Consider the following 26,521-nt stretch of genomic DNA (forward strand, 5'->3'; position numbering starts at 1 on the left):
CTTTTCTTATTTGTGGATTTTCCAGGAATAGACTTTGCTTCTCTTTACAAATTTGTTCATGATTCAAGATTTCATTTGCAAATGAATTTCAACCAGAGGAGCTATTGGCAAACACCGCACTTCAATTTTGGCTCTTTGTGGTGCATGATTAATTTCTGCTCCTTGGATTGGATAACGTTGATAAAGAGGAAGAGGGAAATCAAATGATAGCCTTACAAATGCATAGCATGAGTACTCATGAGACTTTCACTTTCCATGTAGAAAAGAGTCACTCATAGTACGTGCACAGAAAAATAAATAAAAAGGGGTTTGAATCCAGCCAAAGTGAATTCACAGTTTTAATTCAAATGAATATTCTCTGTATTTTCTTCTATTTGCCCAGCTCTAATGTTGATACTCCAGTTAGGGTGAAAAATTACATGGTAGTAGGTTAGAGGGGAAAAGAAATACTAAAATAAATCTGCCATTGTATTTTACCTAATTTGCAAAGGAAGAAACTGAGAAGAAAAGGATTGTCAGCATGTTTCCATACGCCTGTCCATATGCCGTCACACCTCCAGGTGGGTTTCGTTCATTGCTGTTGGCTCTCTATTTCCAGATATCGTATACAGCCTACAGGAAGGAAATATATGGTCATATTGCCTGAAATAACCTGGCTTTATAAATGATTACGGTTCCATTCCTTCAGATCATTTTATTCATCACCAGACATACGGAAATCCTCAAGTCCTCACCTAAGGCTAGAGCAGCCCTTCTGCAGATATAAAAGCTGGGAGAGACTGTAAAAAACCTCCCTCCCGCGTGGAACCCCAGCACAAAGGCTGGACACACACTCAGTCCTTACACTCCCCAAGCCCTTCCACATGAAATATAAGGGCCAAAACCAATATATGGACTAGCAGAGTGGTATTGTGGCACAGGGAGACAACCTCCATTAAATCCGGTTGATAAGGTGGTTCTTGTTTCCACGTAAAAGAGAGTTGTAGACTAGGGATGCATTCTAAGGCCTGGCCTACATGGCAAAGTTATATCGGGATAGCTATGTAGGTGAGGGGTGTAAAAAGCCATACACCTGACTCATGGGTCGTGGGTATCAAAGGCAGGGGAAGGTTCAGCCTACCCAAACTGTCTGCGTGGCCCCACCCACACTCCACCCCCAGACTCCCTCCTGTTCCCACCACCAGAACTGGGTAGGGCCAGGGGGCTATAGCCCTCCCACTTTTTGAAAGTGAATGGGCCTGGCCCGTCCACTTTTTGCCAGAGCAGACCCCACCCTCTTTCTGTCCTCTCCGAGGCCCCATCCCCAGGCCATGACAGCATGGAGCCCGGGCAGCTGTGGGGAGCCGCAGCAGACCCTCCACCTGCCTGGAGTGCAGGGAGTGGGGGCTGAGAGCAGCCCCCGACCCGTGTCCCCACCCCTGGGCTCCCCGGCCACCTGGGGCAAGAGGAGGGTCCGCAGCTCCAAGCTGGCTCCCCACGGCCCAGCTCTGGCTGGACACGGGGGCCTCAGAGCTATAGCCTGGCCACGGTAAGAGCCACGCAGGCGGCTGTAAGGAGTCACGGACTCTCCGTCTGCCCCGGGCGGGCAGGGAGTGGGGATGCGGACCAGGGACTGCTCAGGCCCCCCGCACCATGGGCAAGTAGAGGGTCCGCCACCACGGCTCCCCACAGCTGCCCGCCCAGCTCTAATCATGGCCGGACTGTGGCTCCAAGGCCCCTCCACCTGAGCCTGGGTCCCTCCACCTACCCTGGGAGGGGGCCTGGGACACAGGCAGGGGGCTGCCTTTGCCGCCACCTCAGGCAGGGGCCCCACCCCACCTCCCATTTTTGACAGGGCTCCGGTCCCCTTGCTCCGGGCTAGTGCTAATGGGGGCCGGCCTGCAGCTTGGGATATTTAAACCTAGGCTGGACAACATGCAGGAAAATGCGTTATAGGGTGCAGTTCCCTAATTGGTAAGGGAATGGATGATGAAAAGGATCTGATCTGTAATTTCTATCATTCTGTGAAAAATTCCATTTTGTACTTCCGCACCAGAGGATGCTGTTGGAATCTGAAATGCTGATGCTTAAATCTCCCAGCATTGCTGGGCCCTCAACACCATTCTCCACAGGCTTGGTGGTGAACAACAAACTGACATTTTTTGTCAATAAGGAAAATAAAATGCATAGCTGGTGCCAACACTTTAGCATCCCATACAGCTAAGAGGCCAAATTCTGCCTAGGATACACCCAATGCATCCCCATGGACACTGCAGGCTTGTAAGGGCTGGTTTTGCCTCAATTATATCATTAAAGCAAATAGCTTCAAAAGATTATTTCTTTAATTAGGCACTTCTGTGAATAAGAAAAACACCTGCATTTAGGGATAGATCCTGGAAGGTGCTGAGGACACACAGCTCCCACTGACTTCACTGGGAATTGAGGGCATTCAGTACCTTTCAGGGTTGAGTGCTTATATTAGGTAAAAAGAACAGGAGTACTTGTGGCACCTTAGAGACTAACAAATTTATTAGAGCATAAGCTTTCGTGGGCTACAGCCCAAATAGTAGTGGAAGTGGGCTGTAGTCCAAGAAAGCTTATGCTCTAATAAATTTGTTAGTCTCTAAGGTGCCACAAGTACTCCTGTTCTTTTTACGGATACAGACTAACACGGCAGCTACTCTGAAATCTATTAGGTAGGATGGTAAGAGTATGTGACTGATTCAAAGCCCATTGAAGTGAGAGGGAATCTTTCCACTCATTTCTGTTTTTTGAATCAGGACCTACACAAACTACTTCTGTGCTTCAGATGACAAGCTGATCACCAGTTACAGCCAAGAAGAAATGGTCCCTCATTTTATACTACAGATGTGGTACACCTAAGTGTATTAGTAGGGGAGGGGTGAAACCTTCCTATACAGTATCCAGCACTGGCCACTAGGTAAAAAAATAAGAAACTAGGCCAGGTGGACCATTCCTGTATTCCAGGATTGCAGTGCTTATGCTCTGTAAAGATTTTGGAGTAAGGAAATGAGTATCCAGAAATCAAACTATTTTCAGACTGGCCACTTTTTTCCAAAATTTACCTGGCTTTCTTCAAAGAGCTCTTCTTCTGCAAGGAGCGGCAACAGGAAAATTTACAGTCAATGACCTGGTAAATAATTGGGTTGTACATAGCTGCCGATTTTGCAAGCAAGGTTGGGATGACTGAAACTTGAATGGGCACTGAGTCTGGCTGTCCAAAAGCTGACCACACTGATACCACGGCATATGGGATCCAGGCGATTAGAAATCCTGCACAGATCAACATTGCCACCTTGTGAGAAGAAAAAGAAAGGAGAGAGTACAGTTACTTAAGCGAATGGTCTTTATTGATGCACCGCACTGCACAGTACTCGTATTTCCCCGTCTTGCAGACAATGCATGCAACAGAATGGAAAAATTACCCCCACATCAGATAAGGTCTGCAGTATGAACCAATGCTGTAATTTATTTCACTTTTCCTTATCTATCTCCAGCTGTACTTTTGCTTGACATCTATAGAACAAATAGGGATTCTGTTGGCCCAAATCTTTCCTTGAGCTCATTAGACTAAAAGTGAAGAAACTGAACAAAAAGTCAGTGAATTATGATTCTTTGAAGTTAAATTAAATGAGTATTTACTACATATATATATATAAATAGAGAGAGAACAAAGAGGGGGTGATATGTAGAAAAGGATATTTATATATATCCTTTATAAAAAAAAAGTCACCTTGTTCTTGGGAATTTAACACCAAGAGAAATGATTTGAAATGCCAAAGTCCTGGATAACGTTCAAGTGATCTGGGCTCATTTAAAAATTTGTGCTGCTTAAGCCACAGGTTTGGCGCTTATCTGAAATACTTTTTACTTCTACAGCCTCTTCCCCCAATTGCTTTCCAGATACACATTCACTGAGCTTCACAACACCCCGGAGAAGCTGGAAGTATTGTTTTGTCTCTTTCATAAATGGGAAATCAAGGTCCAGGGAGACTGAGCCCCAGAATTTCAAAGTGGGGTGTCTAAGGCTTGAAGTCAGTGAGAACTGGCTAGTGCTCAGCACCTGTCACTATCAAGCTACTTATTGAAAGGCCTAAAGAGGGATTTAGGTGCCCAACTCTGTACACCCACGTCTGAAAATTTTGGCCTAAGTGATTTGCCAAATCAGCAAAGGAGCCAAATGAGCAAACCAGTGGTGAAGACATGAACAGAATTCTGTCTCCTAGAGCCCAGCCTTACGGTGAAAGCTCAAGGCCATTCTTCCGACCACTCATTTGAACCCCTTTGCAATCACACTACAAACCTTGCAAGACCAAGGTCTCCAGAGAGATTTCCAGGACTGGGCTGAAGTATTTCCTGTTAATGTTTCAGAAAGAAAACTAGGTTGCTATCCAAGTGTTGTGTGTATGGGAGGAGCTATAGCTCTCTCCTCTCTCTGTCCCCCATTGCCAGTCAGTGCAGAGAGGACAAAGGACTAGGGAGAGGAAAACAGACCGCAGCAGCTGGAGTTAACAAGGATTCTACCTCCCTTGCAGGCAGTGCTGATGTTGTGTGACGGCATCACCAGCACCCTGGGAGCAGCTGGCAATAAGTCATGGTGGAGGGTTGGTTGTAATAGGAGGGTTAGAGTCAGGGCCAGCTCCACACACCAGCCTGGCAAGCAGGTGCTTGGGACGGCCGCTCCGGAGAGGGGCGGCACGTCCAGGTATTTGGTGGCAATTCGGCGGACGGTCCCTCACTCCCGGTGGGAGCAAAGGACCTCCCGCCGAATTGCTGCCGCAGATCATGATCGCGGCTTTTTTTTTTTTTTTTTTTTTGGCTGCTTGGGGCGGCCAAAACCCTGGAGCCGGCCCTGGTTAGAGTCCTAAGTCGGCCTCATCTTCTCCCTGTGCCTCGGATGGCATCCAGAGAACAAGAGGCTTCTAAGGCAGCTAATAAGAACCCTTCCTATCTTCCACTGAGAAAATGCAGACAATATGATTACTCTGGAGGGTGAACAGGTGAGAAACTGAATGTGCATTGGTCACTTGCAAAACACATGCATTGACAGACCTATAGGGATAGCCATAACTGTTGTATTTCACTGGTCCATTCCAAAATGACACTGCTGAGAATTTAACACTTCTATAGATTTTTTTTAAACCAGCTCATAGCAGGGATCTCATTCTCTGTTAAATTCTGACGTTTTGTGAATAATTTCTATAGAATCCTATTTAATTTCTGCAGAACCTCATTGGTTACATTCCTATTAAATCATAAAAGTTTTTCATAGGAGGTCAGGAAAAGAAGAACTACATACAGTTTGTTCAAAAGTCAAAAAATACTCTAACTGAGCTAAAGTTTTGAGTCATTTATTTTACCTGAACAAGCGTGCCCATACTTATATGTAATATGATACAGGTTCCATATTGCATCACATGATATTGTATTCTGAAGTTCATGTTTGACAGCACTACCATAATTCAATCGGTATTGCACAGCATCCTAATAGATAATAGTACATGAATAGTCATTTGGGAGAAGTAATTAGAAGGATTACAATACAAATCTTCAGTGAATGCTCTGTTCTCGAGCCAGCTAAAGCCTTTCAGATATTGTGTTATTCTCAACCTCTGTTCCATGTGTTGATATTCTTAGTGGATGTGGTTTCAATATTCTTGAAGAAGTAAATTACATAAAGATTTTAAACCTTCCCCCCCTCCTTTTTTTTTTTTTTTTTTTGGCCATCTAACATTCACAAGCCAAAAAGGGAAACTCAAATTCAACCCCCTTTTGAAATTTTGAAGATGGATGATGGGATTCCACTTCCCAGACCCAAACCTGCCCCAACATTTTGGGTTCCAGATAGGATCTGGAACTGGATGGGACATAGTTCCCAGTGTACAGATCCACATGAATGTCTGCTCTTCCAGATGGCAGAGATCTCATAACAACAGCTGATTTCGTATTTCTGTAATACTGGATCTAAATCTTCCAGATTTAGAATCAAGATCTTTGCACAGAAGGTTCTATAGAAGTGCAAATTATGATTGTAAAAGCAGCACTGCAGGTATACTGTATCTCGGTAAATAAGACCATCAGAATTTGGGGTTCTTTCTACTATCAAGGCAGCAGCATCTAACTAACCAAAACTATTCCCATGGCTGTGTTAGCTTGACTGTTTATGCTGCAGGTGGTCTGAATTCCCAACGATGTTTTGGCTTTGTATACTATGTAGATACATGTTTATCAGAAGGAATTTTAAAAATATATTAGGAACAAACAAAATCTTGACAATAGTATTGGTCCGTGACTAGATGGAAGTGATAGAATTATCAATAGTAATGCAAAAAAGGCAGAAGTGTTCAATAAGTATTTCTATTTTGTATTTGAGGGGAAAGAGATTATATAGTCTCATCATATGGTGATGATAACACTCTTTCCATGACACTAGTATCTCTGGAGGATGTTAAACAAGAGCTATGAAAGTTAGGCATTTTTAAATCAGCAGGTCCAGATAACCGCATCCAATAGTTTTAAAATAGCTGCCTGAGGAGTTCGCTGTACTGTTAATGTTGATTTACAGTAAGTCTTGGAGCATTAGGGAAGTTCCAGAAGACTGGAAGAAAGCGAACGTAAATGGGATGACTCGGGAAATTATAGGCCCTGTCAGCCTGACATCAGTCCAGGGCAAGATAATGGAGTGACTGGCATGGGACTCAATTAATAAAGAATTAAAGGAGGATAATGTAATTAATGTAAATCAGCATGGGTTTGTGGGAAACAGATCCTGTCAAACTAACTTTATATCTTTTTTTTATGAGATTAAAAGTTTGGTTGATAAAGGTAATGTTGACATAACATACTTAGACTTCTGTATGGCATTTGACTTGGTACACACAACATTTTAATTGGAAAACTAGAAAGTTATAAAATTAACATGGAACACATTAAATGAATTTAAAACTGGCTAACTGATAGATCTGAAAATGTAATTGTGTAAATGGGGAATGATCATCAAGTGAATGTGTTTCTAGTGGGGTCCGCAGGGACCTACGCTATTTAACATTTTAATCAACGACCTAGAAGAAAACATAAAATCATCATTGATAAAGTTTCAGCTGAAACAAAAATTGGTGGAGTTGTAAATGATAAAGAGGAGAGTTCACTGATTGAGAGCAATCTGGATCTCTTGGTAAACTGGACACAAGCAAACAATATGTATTTTAATACAGCTAAATGTTAATGTATACATGTAGGAACAAAGAACGTAGGCCATACATACAGGATATGGGACTCTATCCTGGGAAGCAGTGACTCTGAAAAAGATGTGAGGATCGTGGTGAATAATCAGCTGAACATGAATAGAGTCCTGCGCAGATACAAAATTTGTATCCACATCGAATCCACGATCCGAAAAATGATCCACGGGTATTGGCAGATATAAAGCGGATATCCGCAGATTTGCAGGGCTTTCGATATAAAATTTGGATCCGCATCCACCCACGATCCACAAAAATGGTCCGCGGATATCCACATCTGCATCCAGGGATGCGGATCTCTGTGGATATAAAGCGGATATCAGCGGATTTGCTGGGCTCTAAACATGAGCTTCCTGTGTGTCATCATGGCCAAAAGAGCTAGTGCAAGTCTGTAATGCATAAACAGGGGAATCTTAAGTATGAGTAGATATATTATTTTACCTCTATATTTGGCACTGGTACAACTGTGAGTGGAATACTGTGTCCAGTTCTGGTGTCTACAATTCAAGAAGGATGTTAATGAACTGCAGAGGATTCAGAGAAGAGCTGCATGAATGATTAAGGGATTGGAAAACAAGCCTTATAGTGATAGATTCAAGGAGCTCAAACTATTTAGCTTAACAAAAAGGTTAAGGGGTGACTTGATTACAATCTATAAGTATCTACATGGGGAACAAATATTTAATAATGAACTCTTCAGCCTAGCAGAGAAAGATGTAACCCAATCCAACGTCTGAAAGTTGAAGCTAGATACATTCAACTGGCAATAAGACAAGCGTTTTCAACGGTGAAGGTAATTAATCCCTGGAACAATTTGCCAGGGGTCGCGGTGGATTCTCCATCGCTGACCATTTTTAAATCAGACAGGATGTTGTTCTAAAAGAGCTGCTCTAGGAATTATTTTGGGGAAGTTCTTTGGCCAGAAGGTCAGACTAGGTGATTATAATGGCCCCTTCTTGCCTTAGACTCTGTGAATCTATAAATCTATTATATGCATTGCAATCACTTGTTAATTTCAGTTCATTTCCAAACCTGGAAAGAAAATAAATATGTAACTACTAGTCAGTGTGTTACAAGTCCCGTCCCTCCTCCCATATCCGAGCCACTGAAGATGTGATTCTATTTCTGGAAACTTTGTCTCTTTGTCTCAGGCTCTAGAGACTGATGGTTTTAGCGCTGGAGGTTCCCCGTTAAATCCTCCAGTGTCAGCCAAGCTCGTGGCTGACATGTTTGCCAAACAGAAAAAGTGTACAGTCAGATGGGGAACACACTACTATATTCCCAAGGTTCTGGGAGGGTTTCTTAAAAAAAGAACTGCAAAAATAAGGCCGGGGTAACCAAAAATTGTGACAACAGAGGCCATCTTGGCATTTTGTCCGGACCTTAATTTTTATAAAAAATTCATTGTGAATTTTAAAGAAATTCACATGATCACCACATTTTCTTGTACGTGTATCTTCTTTGATAGAAGAATACAAATTTTCCATAGTTTTATTTCACCAGTAATAAAAACCCACTTTTCATCTATTTATTTTATGGCCCCCTTCACAGTGATACCTGAGTGCCTCACAAACATTTTTAAATTTATCTTCATGACCACACCTGTGAGGTATGGAAGTATTATTATCCCCATTTTACGGATGGGGAAACTGAGGCACAGAACAATCAAATGATTGGTCCAAGGTTACACAGCTTCAGACTGGACCCCTCTCCGGGGTCTCATTTTAAGTGCCTTAATCACAACTCCATCCTCCCCTTCCTTCAACTGTGCCTTGCAGATACAGGGAGAGTAAGGGCTGCAACTAACATCGCAGGCCACCACAATCTTGTGCTTGTGACACATTAGAGCGTCACAGATATTCAGTACCAATTATAGAATCTATGGTTCTTCCTGCCTGGTTTTATGGTCTGACCGTTTTCTCCTACCTACCTTGGTCAATTTAATTTCCAGGACGTGATTGTTTTGAATCCTGGTGTCATAATGAGCAACTTCTTTGGCGGACGACTTGACTTTGGCAATGATTTTAACATAGGAAAACACAATCACTGCAGTTGGGAGCAAGAGGCAAAAGAAGAGAATATTCAGAATAAATGCCTGTCCGGCCACTGAAGCCTGAGCCAGCCACCAATCCAGAGTGCACGAGGTTCCAAATGGCTCGGGAGCATAGTTCCCCAAACCAGCAAATGGCACCGTAGCCCAAAACGTAGCGTAGGCCCAGATTACTGCCAGGCAGACAAAGGCATGATGTCTCTTAAGCCAGGTACCTGGAAGATAATTCAACAATTATAGTGGCAGATTATATATATTTGGCTAAAGACAACTTGAAATTCTACACCTGCAATTAAGAGCTAGTCAGACCATTTACTGCAAACCATTCCTTTGCTGCATTTGTCATGTATTATTGTTGTGAACCTCTCTTAGGCCTGGTCCCCACTAAGCCCCCACTTCGGACTAAGGTACGCAAATTCAGCTACGTTAACAACGTAGCTGAATTCTAAGTACCTTAGTCCGAACTTACCGCGGGTCCAGACGCGGCAGGAAGGCTCCCCCGTCGATGCCGCGTACTCCTCTTGGCGAGCTGGAGTACCGGCGTCGACGGCGAGCACTTCTGGGATCAATCCGGGATCGATTTATCACGTCTTAACCAGATGCGATAAATCGATCCCAGAACATCGATTGCCTGCCGCCGGACCCTCCGGTAAGTGAAGACGTACCCTTAGTTTAACTGAGAAAGGTATAGAAAGATGCAAAGGCTGGAAGTTGAAACTAGACAAATTCAGACTGGAAATAAGATGTGCGGTTTTTTCCAGAGAGTTTAGCTAACCGTTGGAACAATGTACTTAGGGATGTAATGGATTCTACAACACTTGGGGTATGTCTACACTCCATCTGGGAGCATGCCTCCCAAGTAGACAGACTCATGCTAGCCTATGCAGAGTGTGGATGTTGCAGCATGACAACAGTGGCTTGGGCTAGCCACCTGGGCTCGGACCCAGGGGGTTGGGCAGGATTGGATATAGGCAGCTAGACCAAGCTACCACGTGTAGCAACATCCATGCTGCTATTTTTAACATGTTAGCTCATGCAGAGCTAGTGCAAATCTGTCTGCCTGGGCTGAGAGGGCACACGGCCAGATGCAGTGAAGACATACCCCTGAAGTCTTTAAATCGAGACTGGTTGTATTCCTAAAAGATATGTTCTAGCTCAACCAGAAGTTATAGGCTTGATGGAGAAACTACTTGGTGAAATTCTATGGCTTATGGTATACAGGCGTCAAAGCAGATGATTATAATGGTCCTTTTTTTACCTTAAAATCTATGTTTCTCAGTTACTACTCTGAGTACCATGGATTATTACAACTTGGACTATGAAAATAGATTAATCAAAGTAGTCAGTTTTGTTCCTAATCCTGTTCACCTTCTTGGTGAACACCTTCAGTGCTGCAGTGTTTGGGTTGCAAACACTGCAAAAAAATTGTTTCATAAATGAAATTTTTAAAAGCGCATGAAAGCATTTCCACTGAAACTAGATTTTGTAAACTAAATTACTGTTTGGGCCTAACCTGACCTGTAGGGACTTTCCCACTGCTCTGAGGGATAGGTAGGGTGACCATACATCCTTTTTAGTGAGGACTGTCCCTTTTTTAAGCCCTGTCCTGGCCATCCCGACTTTGTTGGCAAAAGTGGGCATTTGTCCCATTTGCTCTTACTGACTTGATCAGTTGGCAACAGTAAACAGGACAAATGCTCACTTTTTCAAAAAAGTGGGGTGTGATGCAGAGGAATGTGCTGGGGGAGCAGTGATGCCAGTCATGCAGCGGGGGGCAGGGCTTGGGCAGGGGGCAGGCAGGCAGGGCTCAGGCCAGCCCCACTGGAAGGGCGGGGACGGCTTGGGCCAGCCCTGCACAATGTCCCGCTTTCCTTTTGGGAAATATGGTCACCCTAGGAATAGGGAACATGATTCTTATACATTTCAGCTTAATGCTTCTATACAAGTCTCCAGTGAGGATGGGGAAAGAAAATCGCTATATAGTGTCACTCAATGCAAATTTCCTTCTTACCGTAAGTTAAATGACAAATTTTCAGGTATCTATCCAGGCTGACAGCTGTCATGGTGATAAGGCTCCCACAGCCAAAGAAGAAGCCAGCCCATCCATACCAACGGCAGCCCAGCCAGCCAAACACCCATCGGTGAGAGAAGAAGGAAATTATACTAAATGGTTTTCCTACAACTACAAAGAGGGGAAACAATGGGTCATTGGAAAAGTTGATGCTGTCAAAATAATCTTTTAAAAAAAAAATCTTTACTCAAAATACAGGACATTGAGGGGAGATCAGTGATAATGTAGGCATCTTCAAACATAGGGTAGAGTGAGGTAATTGCCTTTTGCCCAGGAGTAAGATCAAACTTGTCAAATTTGCAAATATTTTCTGGTTGATTAAAATTGTATTTTTCAGTAAATAAACTATTCATCCGAACAATTTTGCCCTGTGCTAGTCACAGCATTACATAAGCAGAAAAAGGCTGAACTAATCAAATTAATTATTTGTTGCAAAGTATTCAATCCATGGTAATTATAGGCCTTTTACACAAAGGTATAGGGAGATTGATTTGGTCAAGGATCATACTCTATGTCTGGGAACAGGGACTAGAATTGGGAATAGAACCCAGAAGTCCTGATCGTAAAATGCTTGCTCTAATCACAATTCTAAACATACTGTGAGTTGCACACTACAGGCATGCATTATCCAGTAGATGGCATCAGAAATGAATGCATGTTTGCAAATGTCACCAGCAAGCTGATATTTCACTATTAAATGAGTTGGATTCACAGGGTATAATTGATGTATGAGACTGGAGTTGTTTCTTGCCTATCTGGAATTCGTTTGTTGCATTTCTAAGTGCTACAGATGGAAAACAGCTAATGAATCATTCTAAGGGGTTTATCTTGACACTAGAGCAGACATTTTTATGCTAACACTCTTAGAAACAAGCAAATCCCACAGCGGAGACTTATTTGTATATCCACAGGCTGATCACTCAGCCAGAAAACATGAGCTTTCACAGATCCTCAGACCCAATCATACCATTTCCTGGAATGACAATGACTTTTCTCTAAGGGTATGTCCAGACTACCCGCCGTATCGGCGGGTAGTGGTTGATTTATCGGGGATCGATATATCGCGTCTCATTAAGACGCGATATATCGATCCCCGAACACGCTTCCCGTCGACTCCGGAACTCCACCGGAGCGAGCGGCGATAGCAGAGTCGACGGGGGAGCCGTGGCCGTTGATCCCGCGCCGTGAGGATGGGAGGTAAGTCCGAATAAGATATGTCAACTTCAGCTACGGTATTCCCGTAGCTGAAGTTGCGTATCTTACATTGACACCCCCCGTACTGTAGACCAGACCTAAGGTGTATTAACAAATGAGATATAACAGTACTGGGATCTAACAAAGTTTGGAGCCGCCTGTTCCTTTAAGCTATCATTTGTACCACACTGATGACACCCTGTGGTCAGTTGGGTGAATATCAGGTGTGGATTTCAGGTGGATTTCCTCAGGCTCCTGCAGTCCAAGCCATTTTTTTCAAAAGGGGTGTACAGTTCTCCCCAGGTGCGTAAACCTCTCATGAGTGTAATGAGAATTGCACACGCATCAGATTAAAAAATAAAGTATCACCAAGAGCTAGGTACCTCCAGAGTGCTGCAGTCTTCTAAAGGGTGTCTATTCTCACCCCTAAACATATTCAGATGAGAGTTGGGCATATGGATCTTTCCCTGGGTTGCTGCTTCTTTACAAATTGACATGGACAGTAGAGCATGGCTTTTTATAGGAAGGAAAAGAGACAGCGTCCCAGTCTTAAAAGGGTAACTAGGTAAAAAATTATTAGATTTGAACGTCTCAAAGCCCTCAACATTTCTCACCCCTCATTCTATGGGGTTTGTTCAGTATGTGTTTATATCCCTGATATATATAACATTTGGTAGAACTGAAATATAGTGTTCTTCAGCTGTTATGAGGGCTGTTTTGTATTGATCATGCCAAATTGTACAATGTGAGCTTCTGAGATTTGAACCTGCATGGGCCCTTTGCCTGATTCAAGATCGCTGGAATAGCTCATATTTCTCTTCATTTTCATTCTCTTTCCAGAGGATTTGTACCTCCCTAAAATTGCTCTGTTATACTCTTTCCTATCTTTTTTTTTTAAATGTGGAAACAATGGAATAGAAACAGTATGGGCTGAGTTCTGTTATCACAAGCACACCCTGGGCTCCTACTGTCATATGGGGGGGTCCCATCTGCACAACGCAGAGTAGAATTTGGCCTCACGTATCATGGCCAAAAAGAAATAAAAATAAAAAGGCAGGAAAACTAAAAGAAGAAATAAAACACTGAATTACCTGAAATCCCCAAGTCACACACGGCTAAATTGACAGTCATTATCTCAGCAGGTCTGAGCTTCTTCTTCCGTTTCAAGGACATATAAAGAACATAGCCATTCCCAAAAGTTGAAAGAACCCCTGTAATAAAAATATCAAAACAAACTGCACTTAAACAAAATTGCTGAGAAACGCTTCCCCACAATTCTTTGGCACAACAGTGTCGTTATTTTCATTCTGAGCTTCACAGTTCCAGAGAGAGGGTCAACAAACTAGAAGGAATTCAGAGAAGAGTAACAAAAATGCGTACTGTCCAGGTGGGTGGGATTAGGGAACAATCACATGGAAGGCTGTAAATCAAAGAAACTGAAGAACTATGTGTGATAGTACATTAAGAGTGACAGGTTGGAATTAGGCAAGGGAGAATTTAGATGCAACATCCACAAAAAGTGTTCTAACTGTGAGATAATAAGCTATGGAATAGTGAGGCGTCACATCATTTAAATCTTGACAGAACAAAGTCCTGGAGCTTGTAGTGCACTCAATCCAATCCCATTCTGGGAACTGCTGTGGTGGAAGGAAAAGTCATCCTTTGGGGGAGTGCAGGCGATATTTGAATTGCTTGTCTCCACTGCGGGTGATCTAAGGGAAAAAGCAGCTTTGATTTATAGCCAAGGCACTGTAAGAAAGTTATAAAAGACAAAAAGTGACTGCTACGTCACTGCCACCAAGCCCATTCAGCCAGCCAAACATAGGCTAGATATAAGTGGATGCCGCTCTTGTCTTGTTTTAAATTCCCAACGAGGACAAATTCAGCATGAAATGTGCCAAACATTGGTTTACAGTAGATGTCCCATATAAACTTGTTAGAAATTAATGTGAGTACAAAAATGGTGTAACTGGCTTTATTTATTTTTAATCTTGTCCCTCTGCAACTCACCACACCCCACCCCTCTTCTGAATCATAGCATCTGTCCTCCTCCCATTCCCCTACTGACTCCATTTCCCTTTCCTGGTTACCTGGACCCTCTACAGTTCCCACCAGAGAAAAAACAGTGTACCTCCCACCAAAGGAGAAAAGCAATGTCATGGACCATGGTAGCAACTAATAAGAGGATGTAACAAGGCATCTCAGTAAGCAATTTGAAACAACTTCAGTGGTGTAAAACTATACACAGTTTAATCCCAACCCCACCGCCCCAGGGATAAATCCACATTGACTTAACAGACAGTTTAAACACATTTTCCCCCCGTATACAATCATCCACAGCAGTAGACCTGCCTGCTCCACTTTTAGACCTCATTTTCTATTTCCACAGAGGATTTAGTTCCAAAACATGTGTGCACTGCTTCAGCTTTGGGTTTCCTGTTTCCATTTTTATTTGAACATAAAGATTCATTTCTGACATTTATAAAAAATACATAACAAGGAGCTTGATCATTATCCTATTTAAATCAATAAGATCTGGGCTGTTAACTCAACTAGAGTATATGAAGCCAATACTAGTAAGTCCAGGAGCATTAAAAATCATGTTAATTCATTTTTATATTGAGTTGAGCAGCTGAAGGGAGGTAAAAGGTAAAGATTGTGGTCAAAATTAAAGTGACCACAATCAAATGCTTAAAATTATTGAAAAAATGTAGTGAACATTAAAGCATAAATAAATGTAGCAATTTAGAATACAGTTGTTCCAGTTATAGGGCTAGCTGCAGCTCTGTTCCCTTTCTGGTTTCTCGAGGTACATCTCCACATGGTTGGGTCTTGTGCTCTTACCTGCCTCAGAGTAGAATCACACGATTCCTCCACTCTCAGACTATGACCTGGGCTACAGTACGATGTGTATTAACTGTTCTTACCCTGCAGATCCGACTGAATTCTGGCACCTACGATTCTTCCCTTCAGGAGCCAGTGACCAGTGGTATATGGTGACCAATCAGCCTTTTTAAACAAAAGTATTGTTTATTTAGCAATAGGATCAAAGCATAAGAGAAAAAGGATTTTAAAACAACAGTCTACATGTGTGTCTCTCTTACCTAAAGCCATCCCATCCCATAATGAAGACCTAGAGCTTGTCTATACAGTGAGGTAATGCGCACTACGGGAGGGTGGGGGCGTGTTTTGTAAAGTGCCCTAACTGGTCCAAGTAGACCCTGTAGGTATACTTTAACATCATGCTGTTTTTCTATGTTAAAGCACATTAGGGAAATTTTAGTGTGCAACAGCAGAGTCTGCATGGACCTATTAATGCACAATACATTAGTACACTTTAGAAACCAGAACCCCCATACAGCTCATTATCCTGCCATGTAGACAAACCCCTAGCCTAACTTCTCCATACAACACCAGCAGGCTCCTGTACCTGTGTCTGAGTCTGGTCCCACCTCCACACCCTCCCACCCCCTTTGTCCCTGATCGACTGCCCTTCTTTAACCCCCCTCTGCCCAAGTCCTTTGCTCCCCTGCGTTTGGCAGGCCTTGGTCATTCCTCATTAAACCAGTTGAAGGCTGGTCAGAGACAGAGAGTCTCATCAAAGCTAATAGTTCTGCCATCATCCCTTAACAACTCGTAAGTGTTTGCTGATAGGAGGCTATCTTGAGCCATTCTTCTCCTTCCTGCCTGCATCCAGAAAAAATCCTATTAACTTTAACCAATATAGTCATACACTAAATAACATCCCAATAACCAGGCTGTAAGGATCTGTGGACTACACCCTAGGTGTGCAGAGCATGGGTTAGCTGATGGTCCCACAATGCCACCAGGAAGTAATGAAGTGCTGTAGCCGGGGAGCACTGTGGAGAGTAAGCGCCACAGGAAGTACCGCCCAAAGGACCCAGAGTAATGGTACCCTGCAGCGTGCTGATTGGCCAAGTGCCCTATTTCACCCTGAAGGGTGGCCCAGGAAGTTGCCTGGGCAACGATATGGTTTTCAGGCTTGCTGGGACCCCAGATCTACCTCTGATCTCCAGTCTCCAGTTCTGGCCTGAATCTGATTCCAGCCTGGTACTTTCTCTGACCCCAGCCTGACTATGACCCTGACTTTTCTAGTGATTCCTCCAAACCCTGCTCACCGACTACTGCCCCGATGTGTGGACCCCAGTCCAGCTGCGATCTCTAAGCCAGACTGCCTATGCCCTGGTCCCTTATACAGGCCAACATATATTACTCATAAATTATCACAGGGCAGCTCCAAATCCATCACAATCACCTAGGAAAGAAAGAGAGGAATGGAAAAGACCCTAGCTAGAGCTGTGTGAATAACTGATTTTGGGAGGGGTTCTTCTGGCCATACAGAAAAAATAATAATTTTGGGTTGACCCTAAACAAAATTTCTGGTGAACCCCCAAAATTTTCTCTCTCTCTCTCTCACACACACAAACCCTTTTGTTAAAAATAAAATTGAAATAAATTTCAAAATGAAAAGTCAAAATGTTTCAGTTTCAAAATCTTCAATTAAATATTTCAGCTTTTTTTGGAACACTTGGTTGGTTGGTTTTTCACACAAAATTCACTCAGTTTGACACTGTCACAGGGTAACTGGTGAGCCCAATTCAGACAATGGGTCTGGGATACATCTGGGACTATAAAAGGCCGTCAGAGGACAGGAATCAGGGTAGCAGCCGTGTTAGTCTGTATCCTCAAAAAGAACAGGAGTACTAAGGTGCCACAAGTACTCCTGTTCTTTTAGAGGACAGGAAGTGAGAGGTGGAAGGGAGTGATGGGGACAGGAAAGGATGCCACACCAGAGTGGAGCTAACACCTGTGGTGGTTCCCTGGAGCAAGGGGACAGATGCTCAGGGAAGCCGCTCTGGGTCGACTGCTCCAGGAAGGGAGCATAGCTGACTAGACCTGGGAAGCTGTCATGAGCAGAAGCCCCAGAGAATCCTGGGAGGGGTGGCACTGAAGCTAGGGTTGCCAGGCATCCGTTTTTTAACCGGAACACCCAGTTGAAAAAGGATCCTGGCAGCTCTGATCAGAACGGCTGACCGGGCCATTAAAAGTTCAGTTGGTGTGGGACTGGCAGGCTCCCTACCCGGCTCTGTGCATCTCCCAGGAAGTGGCTGGCATGTCCCTCTGGCTCCTAGGCAGAGGGGTGACCTCGGGGTTCTGCGCACTGCCTCCACCCTGAGCACTGGCTCCGCAGCTCCCATTGGCCAATGGGAGCTGTGGGGGCGTCGCCTGCAGGCAGGGGCAGTGTGCCCTGGCCACCTCTCCACCTAGGAGCCGGAGGGACATGCTTTCTGGGAGCCACCTGAGGTAAGTGCTGCCAAGAGCCTTCACTCCTCACCCCCCCCCGCACCCCAACCCACTGCCCCAGCCCTGAGCCCCCTCCTGCAACTCAAATTGCTCATCCCCAGCCCCACCCCAGAGCCCACCCCCCCTTGCACTCCAAACCCCTCAGCCCCAGTCCAGAGCACCCTCCTGAACTCCAAATCTCTCATCCCCAGCCCCATCCCAGAGCCCACATCCCCAGATGCAGCCCTCATCCCCTCCCACACCCCAACCCCCTGCTCCTGCCCGGTGAAAATGAGCAAGCGAGTGAGGGTGTGGGAGAGCAAGCGATGGATGGAGGTATGGAGTGAGCAGGGGCGGGGCCTTAGAGAAAAGGCAGGGCGGGGCATGGCCTTGGTGAAGGGGTGGGGCAAGGGTGTTTGGATTTCCGTGATTAGAAAGTTGGCAACCCTATCTGAAGCCTGAAAGAAAAGAGGTGAGTTCGAAGACTGTTTTCTATTGGTTTACTTGCCTGTTTTAAGAGAATAAACCTTCTTAAAGGAGACTGGGCAAGGCAGCTAGTGTTTGGAAGCCCAGCAGAAGCCCTGCCCTGCGACAGACATGGATTTGCAAATGTTTCAGATGTCCTGAATTTGGATTTTTCACTGAAAAAAGTTTCAGCTGAACATTTTCACCCAACTGTAACCTTAACAGAAATGTCAGACAGTACAAAAAATACTCATTTCTCATTGATTCCAGAGGAGTTATTCACAATGGGAAATGACACAGGATTAGAACACTTAGAGTATACAACGATTGAAGCATTGAAATCTGTTTTAGCTCATTGTGGTTAACTCTAGGGTTAAAACACCAACAAACAGAACTTAAAACACATCAGTTCTTATCTTCACTGTGCATTTTACATTTTATTAGTAAACATACCTTCCAGATTAGAACTTGGCAACATTTTTCAGACAAATGGTTTAGTCACCAAAAAAAATGCACTTTCAGTCGACCCGAAACTGTTCATGGAATGGACACAAATTCATGGAATAATTTAGACTAAAATGAAGTTTTCAGGTTAGCGAAGTCCCAGGCATGTAATTTAATCCCTCATAATAACAATGAAGAGTGAGTGAGTGAGACTATAGCCTGATGGCTACAGCACTCTTCTAGTCTAAGAACATAAGAATGGCCATACTGGGTCAGACCAATGGCCCAACTAACCTAGTATCCTGTCTTCTGACAGTGGCTGCTGCCAGATGTTTCAGAGGGAATGGACAGAACAGGGCAATTACTGAGTGAGAGATGCAAGCTCAAGTCCTTGCTCCATTGGCTATTTAATTATTTATATAAAGTGGAACAACTTCAAATAGGAAAAAAATTGCAAGGACTCTATCCAAGAGTATCACATAATCTAACGACTAGGGCACTGTCCTGCAATATGGGAGACCCAACTTCATCTCTCATCTCACAGAGGTGAGAATTGAACCGTGGTGTCCAAACATCCCAGGTGAGTATCCTAACCACTAGGCTAAGGGTTATAAAGAAGGGCACCTCAGCTTCCTTCTCCATCAGTGCCTTTAAAAAATCCATTTTGGGTTAAATGAAATATGTTTCATTAGACCCAAAATAGGATGGTTTTTTTTCATTCACTGAAATTTTTCATAGTTTTTTGGATTTGGTTTGATCCAAACCAAAATATTTTTTTTAATTCTTCAGAACTGCCAGTGAACTGAAAAAGCAGTTATTTGCACAGCTCTGTTCCATATAATCCCCCAGTTAAGTACCTGATGCTATTTCAGTGATATATAAGTCCTTGTGAGACAGAAGGCATCCCCTTCCTCACAGTTCATTAAACATCCTTGTGCAGATGCCCACTATCTACACCATTTGGAGCCTTACTGTAAATAGTTAAATTGTTAATCTAATGCAGACAATAAATCTTCCCATTCTCTTTATCCTTTAATCCTTGCTAGCCTCATTTCTCACGTGGATGTGTATGCAACTATAATGATGAAATTCATTGTTCTGGCTCAGTCACAAAGACCTATATCTCTGAAATAACATCAGGTACTTAATATCAGATGAGAGGAAGTCCTTCACGCTGAGAAGTTCCTAGAGGGTGGTTCCACTTTCAATGGCATTTCACTCAGCATTTTGTTGTGAACTTCACATCTACTTTGTTGTGTACAACTGGCATAAGACAGTATCTGGGATTTGCTCAGTGAAGGAGAACTTGTACTATTCAAATGGCTATTATTGTCTCTCTCTGCTCACCAACTGGGGACTCACAGAGCCTTGGCTTGGAGCTGCCACTCTACCGTCACCCTAACTCCACTGATATTGACACTGTGGGGTAAGTGATTCCTTAAAGGGGAAGCCTCTCCTCATTATCTGGCCTTTCAGAGAGCTGGTCAACCCATCTAGATTGCCCTAACTGGACATCCTGTGAAAGAAGATCATGAAAGAAGAAACCTAGTGTATCGGTGTCAGAAAACCACAAACAAATTCTACAAACTTGTGCCATTTTCATGAAAGAGGCACAAAGAGTTTAGCAGTCCTCCACCATAGAAATAGCAAAGTCTACCAGACCATAAATAGTTTTGCGTACCCAAAGTGCCTCCATTCAATCCCAGAATACAGCACCTCCTGCTGCAAAGAATTATAATCCTGTTTCACCAACAGGATCACTCACATCTGGAATGGCTTCATGGGCTGCTTCAGATAACAAGCAGTCACAGAACCAGAATCACATTGCCCTTCTGACAAGATTTTAGCCCATTCAAACAAACAGAAGCCATGGAGACACCAACAGGAATCAGGATCACCATCCTGATTCTGATTCCTGCCTCTCCTGCATGGTAGAAGAGTAGAAAATAACAGAGATCCTAATAATAGAGACTATCAACATCTCCTTTATGGAGCGGAATTTGACGCACTCCCTAAACATACAATAGTCCCACCGAAACTAAAGAGACCATTGACTGATGCTAGAGACCTTGCAAAATATTATTCTTTATCTAGCCCTCATTTTCTAAGTAATCTGATTGAAAAGCTAGCAAAATGCAAGTAGTCTCCAATGCCACCGGTGAACTACCCATTTCCTCTCAGAGAACCCATGACCTCCCATGATAGCTATGTTCAACAAGAACAAAGAAACCATCATCCAACCAGGGAATTGGGGTGCTGGAACAATTTTTATAGTGGAGGTGCTGAGAGCCACTGGACCAAACTGTAACCCCTGCATATGATGGAAACCCCTGCAAGCCAGGGAGGTGGGAACATCCAGCACCTAGTCCCAGCACCTATGCTGGGGAGGCTCCTGAATGAATGAGACAGAACTCTGACAGGAGTTGGACCCTAGACTATGGAACTCAAGATCATAATAGATCTGAATGATCATGAAACTAACCACTTTCAGAATTGAAGGCAAATCTAATTTCTTTCATTTCCTTTTTCCCAGTCATGACATCCAGCTGTCATCATTGCCCTGTAGTTCAGTAACAATAATTATGTTATAATTATATATGTAAGCGGGGGAATGGTGGGGAACTTTCCTGGCTTCTGCTTTGGGCTATTTAGGTACCTGACTATGTGAACTAGTATTCAGAGGTGCTGAACACCTGCAATTCTAGTTGAAGTCAATGACGACTGTGGGTGCTCAGCACCTCTGAAAGCCAGGCGACTTACTAGATGCCTAGCTATGGATTTAGGTGCCTACATTTAGGTACTTAAATTTCAAAATTGTTCAAAATATTATGGGACTTGGGTGACCAATCACAGGTCTCGAATAGAGGATTCCAAACAACAAAACTCAAGTGACTTCTCATTATTAGCAGTACACAAACAACCCAGAGGCCAAAATGTGTTTGTATGTCAAATAGTTTTATTTACTTCAAACTATGACAATTCTCAAACAGGGAAAGGGCTAAATTCAGCAGATGCATTTTTTCACAATGAACAATTTGTATGTGTTTACTAAACATTTTTCAAGAAAGATAAAATCTTAAAAACCACTATGAAGTATTGTATAAGTTATAATGCAATTATATAAGGCAGTGGCTCTCTACCTCTGAGAGAGCTAGTTGGTTGCATGGTACGGATTCTCTTTCTTCGCAACTGGTAAATTGTATTAAAAGCACTACATTGTTTTAAACAATGTTTAGCTGTCTTAATATTTCTTTTATATGTAAGCAATTGTTGCAATTGCTGTGAGGACATTGTGTGAAAGTGAAGGAGAAAAGCGGCAGTCTAATGGTGAATGAGAAGGGAGGTGGGTCTCTAGGATATGCCTATCAAGATGTGGTCTACGCTATGAACAAGTGAAACTCCTGATTTAACACTTTCATAATTGGGCAAAGATCATCTAATCAGAAAACACACTCATCTACAAGCAAAATCATTATAATTTGACAAATTGTATGTCAAATATAGTGAGGCGGGCAATATGGTTTTTATTTATGTGTACACATCACCCCATATATCAACATTGCTATTAACAGAAACACAGAGATTGCCATACTAGATCAGAACATTGATCCATCTAGTGCAGTATACTGTCTCTGATAATGGCCAGTAACAGATGTTTCAGAGGATTTACTTTAATGCTTCAGAAGCCGTTTGTACTGTAAACCAATGGACAAGATAATAGGTTGCCTTGCTGTTTACCAATCACTATTCAATATGCTTTACCCAATTGTTGACATTTAAATAATCATTACTCTAATCTGAGTTAGTACACACTGCCGTTAAGATACTATAGTTTAAACCTCAGAGATATTCTTTCTACACCTGGGCAAAATTTTTCGGACAAATAGTATATTCGCCAGAAAATGCAATCTTGGGCTGATGAAAACTATTCACAAATTCAGGTCAAATTTGGTAAATAGTTTAAGTTGAAATTTTTTCCCCAAAAAAGTCAAAATACTTTGTTTTGATTTTGACTTTTTATTAAAAAAAAAGAAAAAAAAGAAAATAAATTCTGAAATGAAGGGAGATTTTTTTAGATGAAAAATTACAATGTTCCACTCTGGTAATGTTGAAATGGAATGTTTCAACATCACCAAAGTGCTTCATTTCAATGTTTTTCTAAGCCAAGTTTTGTAGAAATCCACACGTTCCCATGAAATGTTTCAATTACAACAAAACAGCATTTTTCAAGGGAAGACTTATGTCAGAAATGTTCTGGCCAGCTGTAGGTTCGATGGGCAAATTTAAAGAAATCCCCTTTGTAGGTTTTTAGAACAAGATCAGGGCCTTCAGGCACTATCAGAATCAAAGCAACCCTCCTCTGGCACTGCCAAAGACAGCACCAGCAACCCTTCTGAGGGACTGAGATTTCAGCCAGAAGATTTACTTACTCACAGATCCCTCTTAACTGAACCAACAATAGCTTCCCCTCTTCCACGTCTGCAAAGCTGTACTCTGCAATGTGCTGGGGATATGCACTTTCTATTTAAGTTTGGGGGCAAATTATGGGAGGAGGGAGGCTTATGTCTTTATAGTCCTTATTTTTGTTTTGAAAGTACTAATATACCATGGGAAAAGACACCACAAAGCGGTGCACAGGGAAATGGCTGGCATGAGAAACAAAGACTTGCTCAGAATGATTTATTAGAGTGAATTTGGTGGAACATCCTTAAATGATTATCTTCCACATAAACATGGACACATGAGAAGCTGTGTATTTTAATACAAGCAAAAGTCTACTGCACTCTCCTATGATGACGAGCTAACCAGATCAGCTACAACAAAACCAGGTTCACTCAAACCTTGAATTAAATCAAACCCATTTTTATACTGTACAAAAATTTTGTTGAGGAACCCTTCCCGTGGTCTCCAGACAAAAGGAGATAAGGATAACCTGGCATGGCTCCTTTCATGATCTTTGTGAGCCCCACAATCTCTCTGTAATACCCCGCATAGACATTCTACCTTTTTTGAACACATTTGTAGAGCCCAACATTTTTTAATCCCCCCCAGCCACATAATTGAAAGCTCACATGCTTGGAATCAAGTTAATGAACACTGGGGTCTATAGCATCAGAGCAGAAGGAATCTGAATTCAGAAGTGTGGTGTATTGAAAACTATTAAAACTGATCTATCACTTTAAATTCTCAGTGGTTTTCCTGGTCCTTCTTGCAGCCAGGGAGGTCTGCAGGGAAGCTGGTGGGATCGAAGTCAGTCAGAAGACAGAGCCTAGAGTAAGGAGTGGGGGCGGGTGCCTTTCTATTTTAGGGAGTCTGCTTTGTCTTTCTCTGTTTGGGGTTCTTCTGTGTTATTCTGAATTCTTAGAAATAAAGAAGTGTTACATTGCAACCGTCCAGCAAGAGTATTTTATGCTTCTAATCTAACTTCTCTGTTTGTTGCCATGAAACAATCAGAAACTCAGAGGCCCAATAGATAGTGTGTTGGCAGCATTTTCACTAACTCAAGATTACCATGTCTGAGGTGGGGCTGACAGGGTACAAGGGCCAGGCAGCACCTCCAAGAGCCCTGGGGGATGAGCCGGATGCCAAGAAAGGCAACAACATTGGTTCAGAGTTAGCGTGGGCATTAACAGTAATTTTTTGAAGTGTTTCTTGCTTAATATCCTAGATGATCACTCTACTTTAGTATCAGTAATTCCCTACTGATGCTAAAGACACAATGCTTTGCTTCTTCATAGAGGCCACTTTTAAGGGCCCCCACACTTCTCTGGGCCTCTACACTTTGGCAAGAGTGCGTCCATTCATATATGACACTCACAGGCCATCTTTGTGGGCACACACTTTCAGAGGTTCCACTGAAGTTTTATTTGTAGAGGATTAGGGTTTGTGGGACCTAAGATGGGGAAATTCTGGTTGTGTGGCCTGGTTTATTTTATGCAAAGTTTGCTGCTGCTTTTCTTTGTCTTCCTCTGATAGTATTTTTTATTATTTCTCAAACCTGCTTAGAGCCTGCGAGAGAGGTTTTTTTTTAAAGTTTATATATTGAAATCTACATTAAATACACTAATTTTTAAAAGGTAAGACAATGTATTTTGGAAGGAATACTTTCAACCACTCTGAGGCCTACATAGTTCCTGGGATCTCAATAAACGTAACTTACTCAGGAAAAAGACCCGAGGGTTTGTTTGTTTTGGACAACTCACTGAAGACATCTGTTTTCACAGCAGCAGGAAAGAAAAAAGTGGGGGGGGGTAGCAAACAAAATGCTAGGATGCATAGAGAGCAGGGAAAGAATACTGAGAATAGTGTAACAGCACTGTGTAAATCAATGGTGTACCTTACATGGAATACTGGGTTCAGTTACTGAAACCAGGAGACCCATTCTGAACACACTCCCCTGATTTATAGAGTGACATTATACTACTGAATAACAACATATAGAAGAGATGCCAAGAAAGGCAACAACAATTATTCAAATCTTGAAGAGACTTTTGTAGCAGAAGAGATTGAAATATTAAGCTTAAATAAATAGAGATATCCTATCTCCTAGAACTAGAAGGGACCTTGAAAGGTCATTGAGGCCAGCCCCCTCCCTTCACTAGTAGGACCAAGTACTGATTTTGCCTCAGATCCCTAAGTGGCCTCCTCAAGGATTGAATTCACAACCCTGGGTTTAGCAGGCCAATGCTCACACCACTGAGCTATCCCCCCTGAAGCTTGTTTTGGGAGGAGACAAATAAGAGAGGGTCTGATAGAGGTATATGATATAATGAATGATTACAAAGAAAGTAAATTGGAAGCCCCTGGTATTATGGAACCGGGGGAAATGCAATGAAAGACAAGAAATATAAAACCCATACATGTAGAAATGTATTTCCTCAACACATGCAGTATCATTGAGACCAAGAGCTTAGCAAGACTCAAATATGACTGGATGTCTGTGGATATTCTCATTATCCGTATAGTTATATTAGATAGATCTTTTTTTAAAATGAAAGGGATATAAACCCCTATGCTATAAGGGCAGAAGCCAGCCACTAATTGTCCCAGGCTAGGAAACAACTTCTATGAGCAGCTTACCAAATAATTGTCCTTTAAGGATTTCTTGCATTTTCCTCTGACACATCTAGTACTGGTCACTGTCACAGATAGGATACTGGACCAGATGGATCATGGTTTTGATCCCGTCTGGCAATACCCATGTTCCTATTACTTAAGTTCCCCACCCACCATCCCACCACATCTTTCTTTTTATTATCTGGTGCACCACAAATATGACTGGCTGCAGCCTTCTTTGCAGGTGCCTGATAGACCATGTAGTGACTTACAACACCATGAACAAAATAATTAAAATAGCCTTACCAATTACTGTTAAATAAAATCCAGCTACTATGTCAGCTTCCCTAGAGAGTTTTGATGCAAAAGGGTCTTCATCCTGGAGGTAATGAGGAAGATGGTCATCTTGAGGAGAAGTGCTGTGATTTGATGCCATGCCACTCACGTACAGATTAGCAGTGTCTGAAAAGTGAAATAATGGAGTCAATAGTAGATTACAATTGCCACCAGGAAGCACAATGGAATTTTTGTTTACATACAGAAGAGCGCAACCACATAACCCCATCCCCATCTATGGTCTACCAGCTCTCCTTTCATTTCAGGATCCGGTTCAAAATTGCACTCCTTGCTTTCAACCCTCCCCCCACCCCCGCCAGAGTCTTCCTGCAAGTTACTACCTGACTTTCTCTATGTAGG

General features: G+C 42.8%; 1 protein-coding gene across 1 annotated transcript; it reads right to left on the bottom strand.

Moving 5' to 3' along the window:
• Positions 1 to 548: 548 nt before the first annotated feature.
• OPN5 (opsin 5) lies at positions 549 to 26,297 on the bottom strand. The gene is made up of 6 exons (XM_034763870.1): positions 26,132 to 26,297; positions 13,648 to 13,767; positions 11,303 to 11,473; positions 9,172 to 9,506; positions 3,066 to 3,295; positions 549 to 612 (listed from the first exon to the last, which is right to left on the bottom strand). Exons 1-6 carry the CDS (start codon positions 26,259 to 26,261, stop codon positions 549 to 551), a joined length of 1,050 nt encoding a protein of 349 aa, XP_034619761.1. The 5' UTR covers positions 26,262 to 26,297.
• Positions 26,298 to 26,521: the final 224 nt, after the last annotated feature.

Source organism: Trachemys scripta, chromosome 3 (genome assembly GCF_013100865.1).
Source record: "Trachemys scripta elegans isolate TJP31775 chromosome 3, CAS_Tse_1.0, whole genome shotgun sequence".
NCBI lineage: Eukaryota > Metazoa > Chordata > Testudines > Emydidae > Trachemys > Trachemys scripta.

Coding starts and splice junctions, on each gene's coding strand:
- OPN5 (XM_034763870.1), bottom strand. CDS start 26,261: ATGGCATCAAATCACAGCACTTCTCCTCAAGATGACCATCTTCCTCAT. Junction 11,474..13,647: donor GTGTGACTTGGGGATTTCAG/GTAATTCAGTGT, acceptor CCCTCTTTGTAG/TTGTAGGAAAACCATTTAGT. Junction 9,507..11,302: donor AATTTGTCATTTAACTTACG/GTAAGAAGGAAA, acceptor ATTATCTTCCAG/GTACCTGGCTTAAGAGACAT.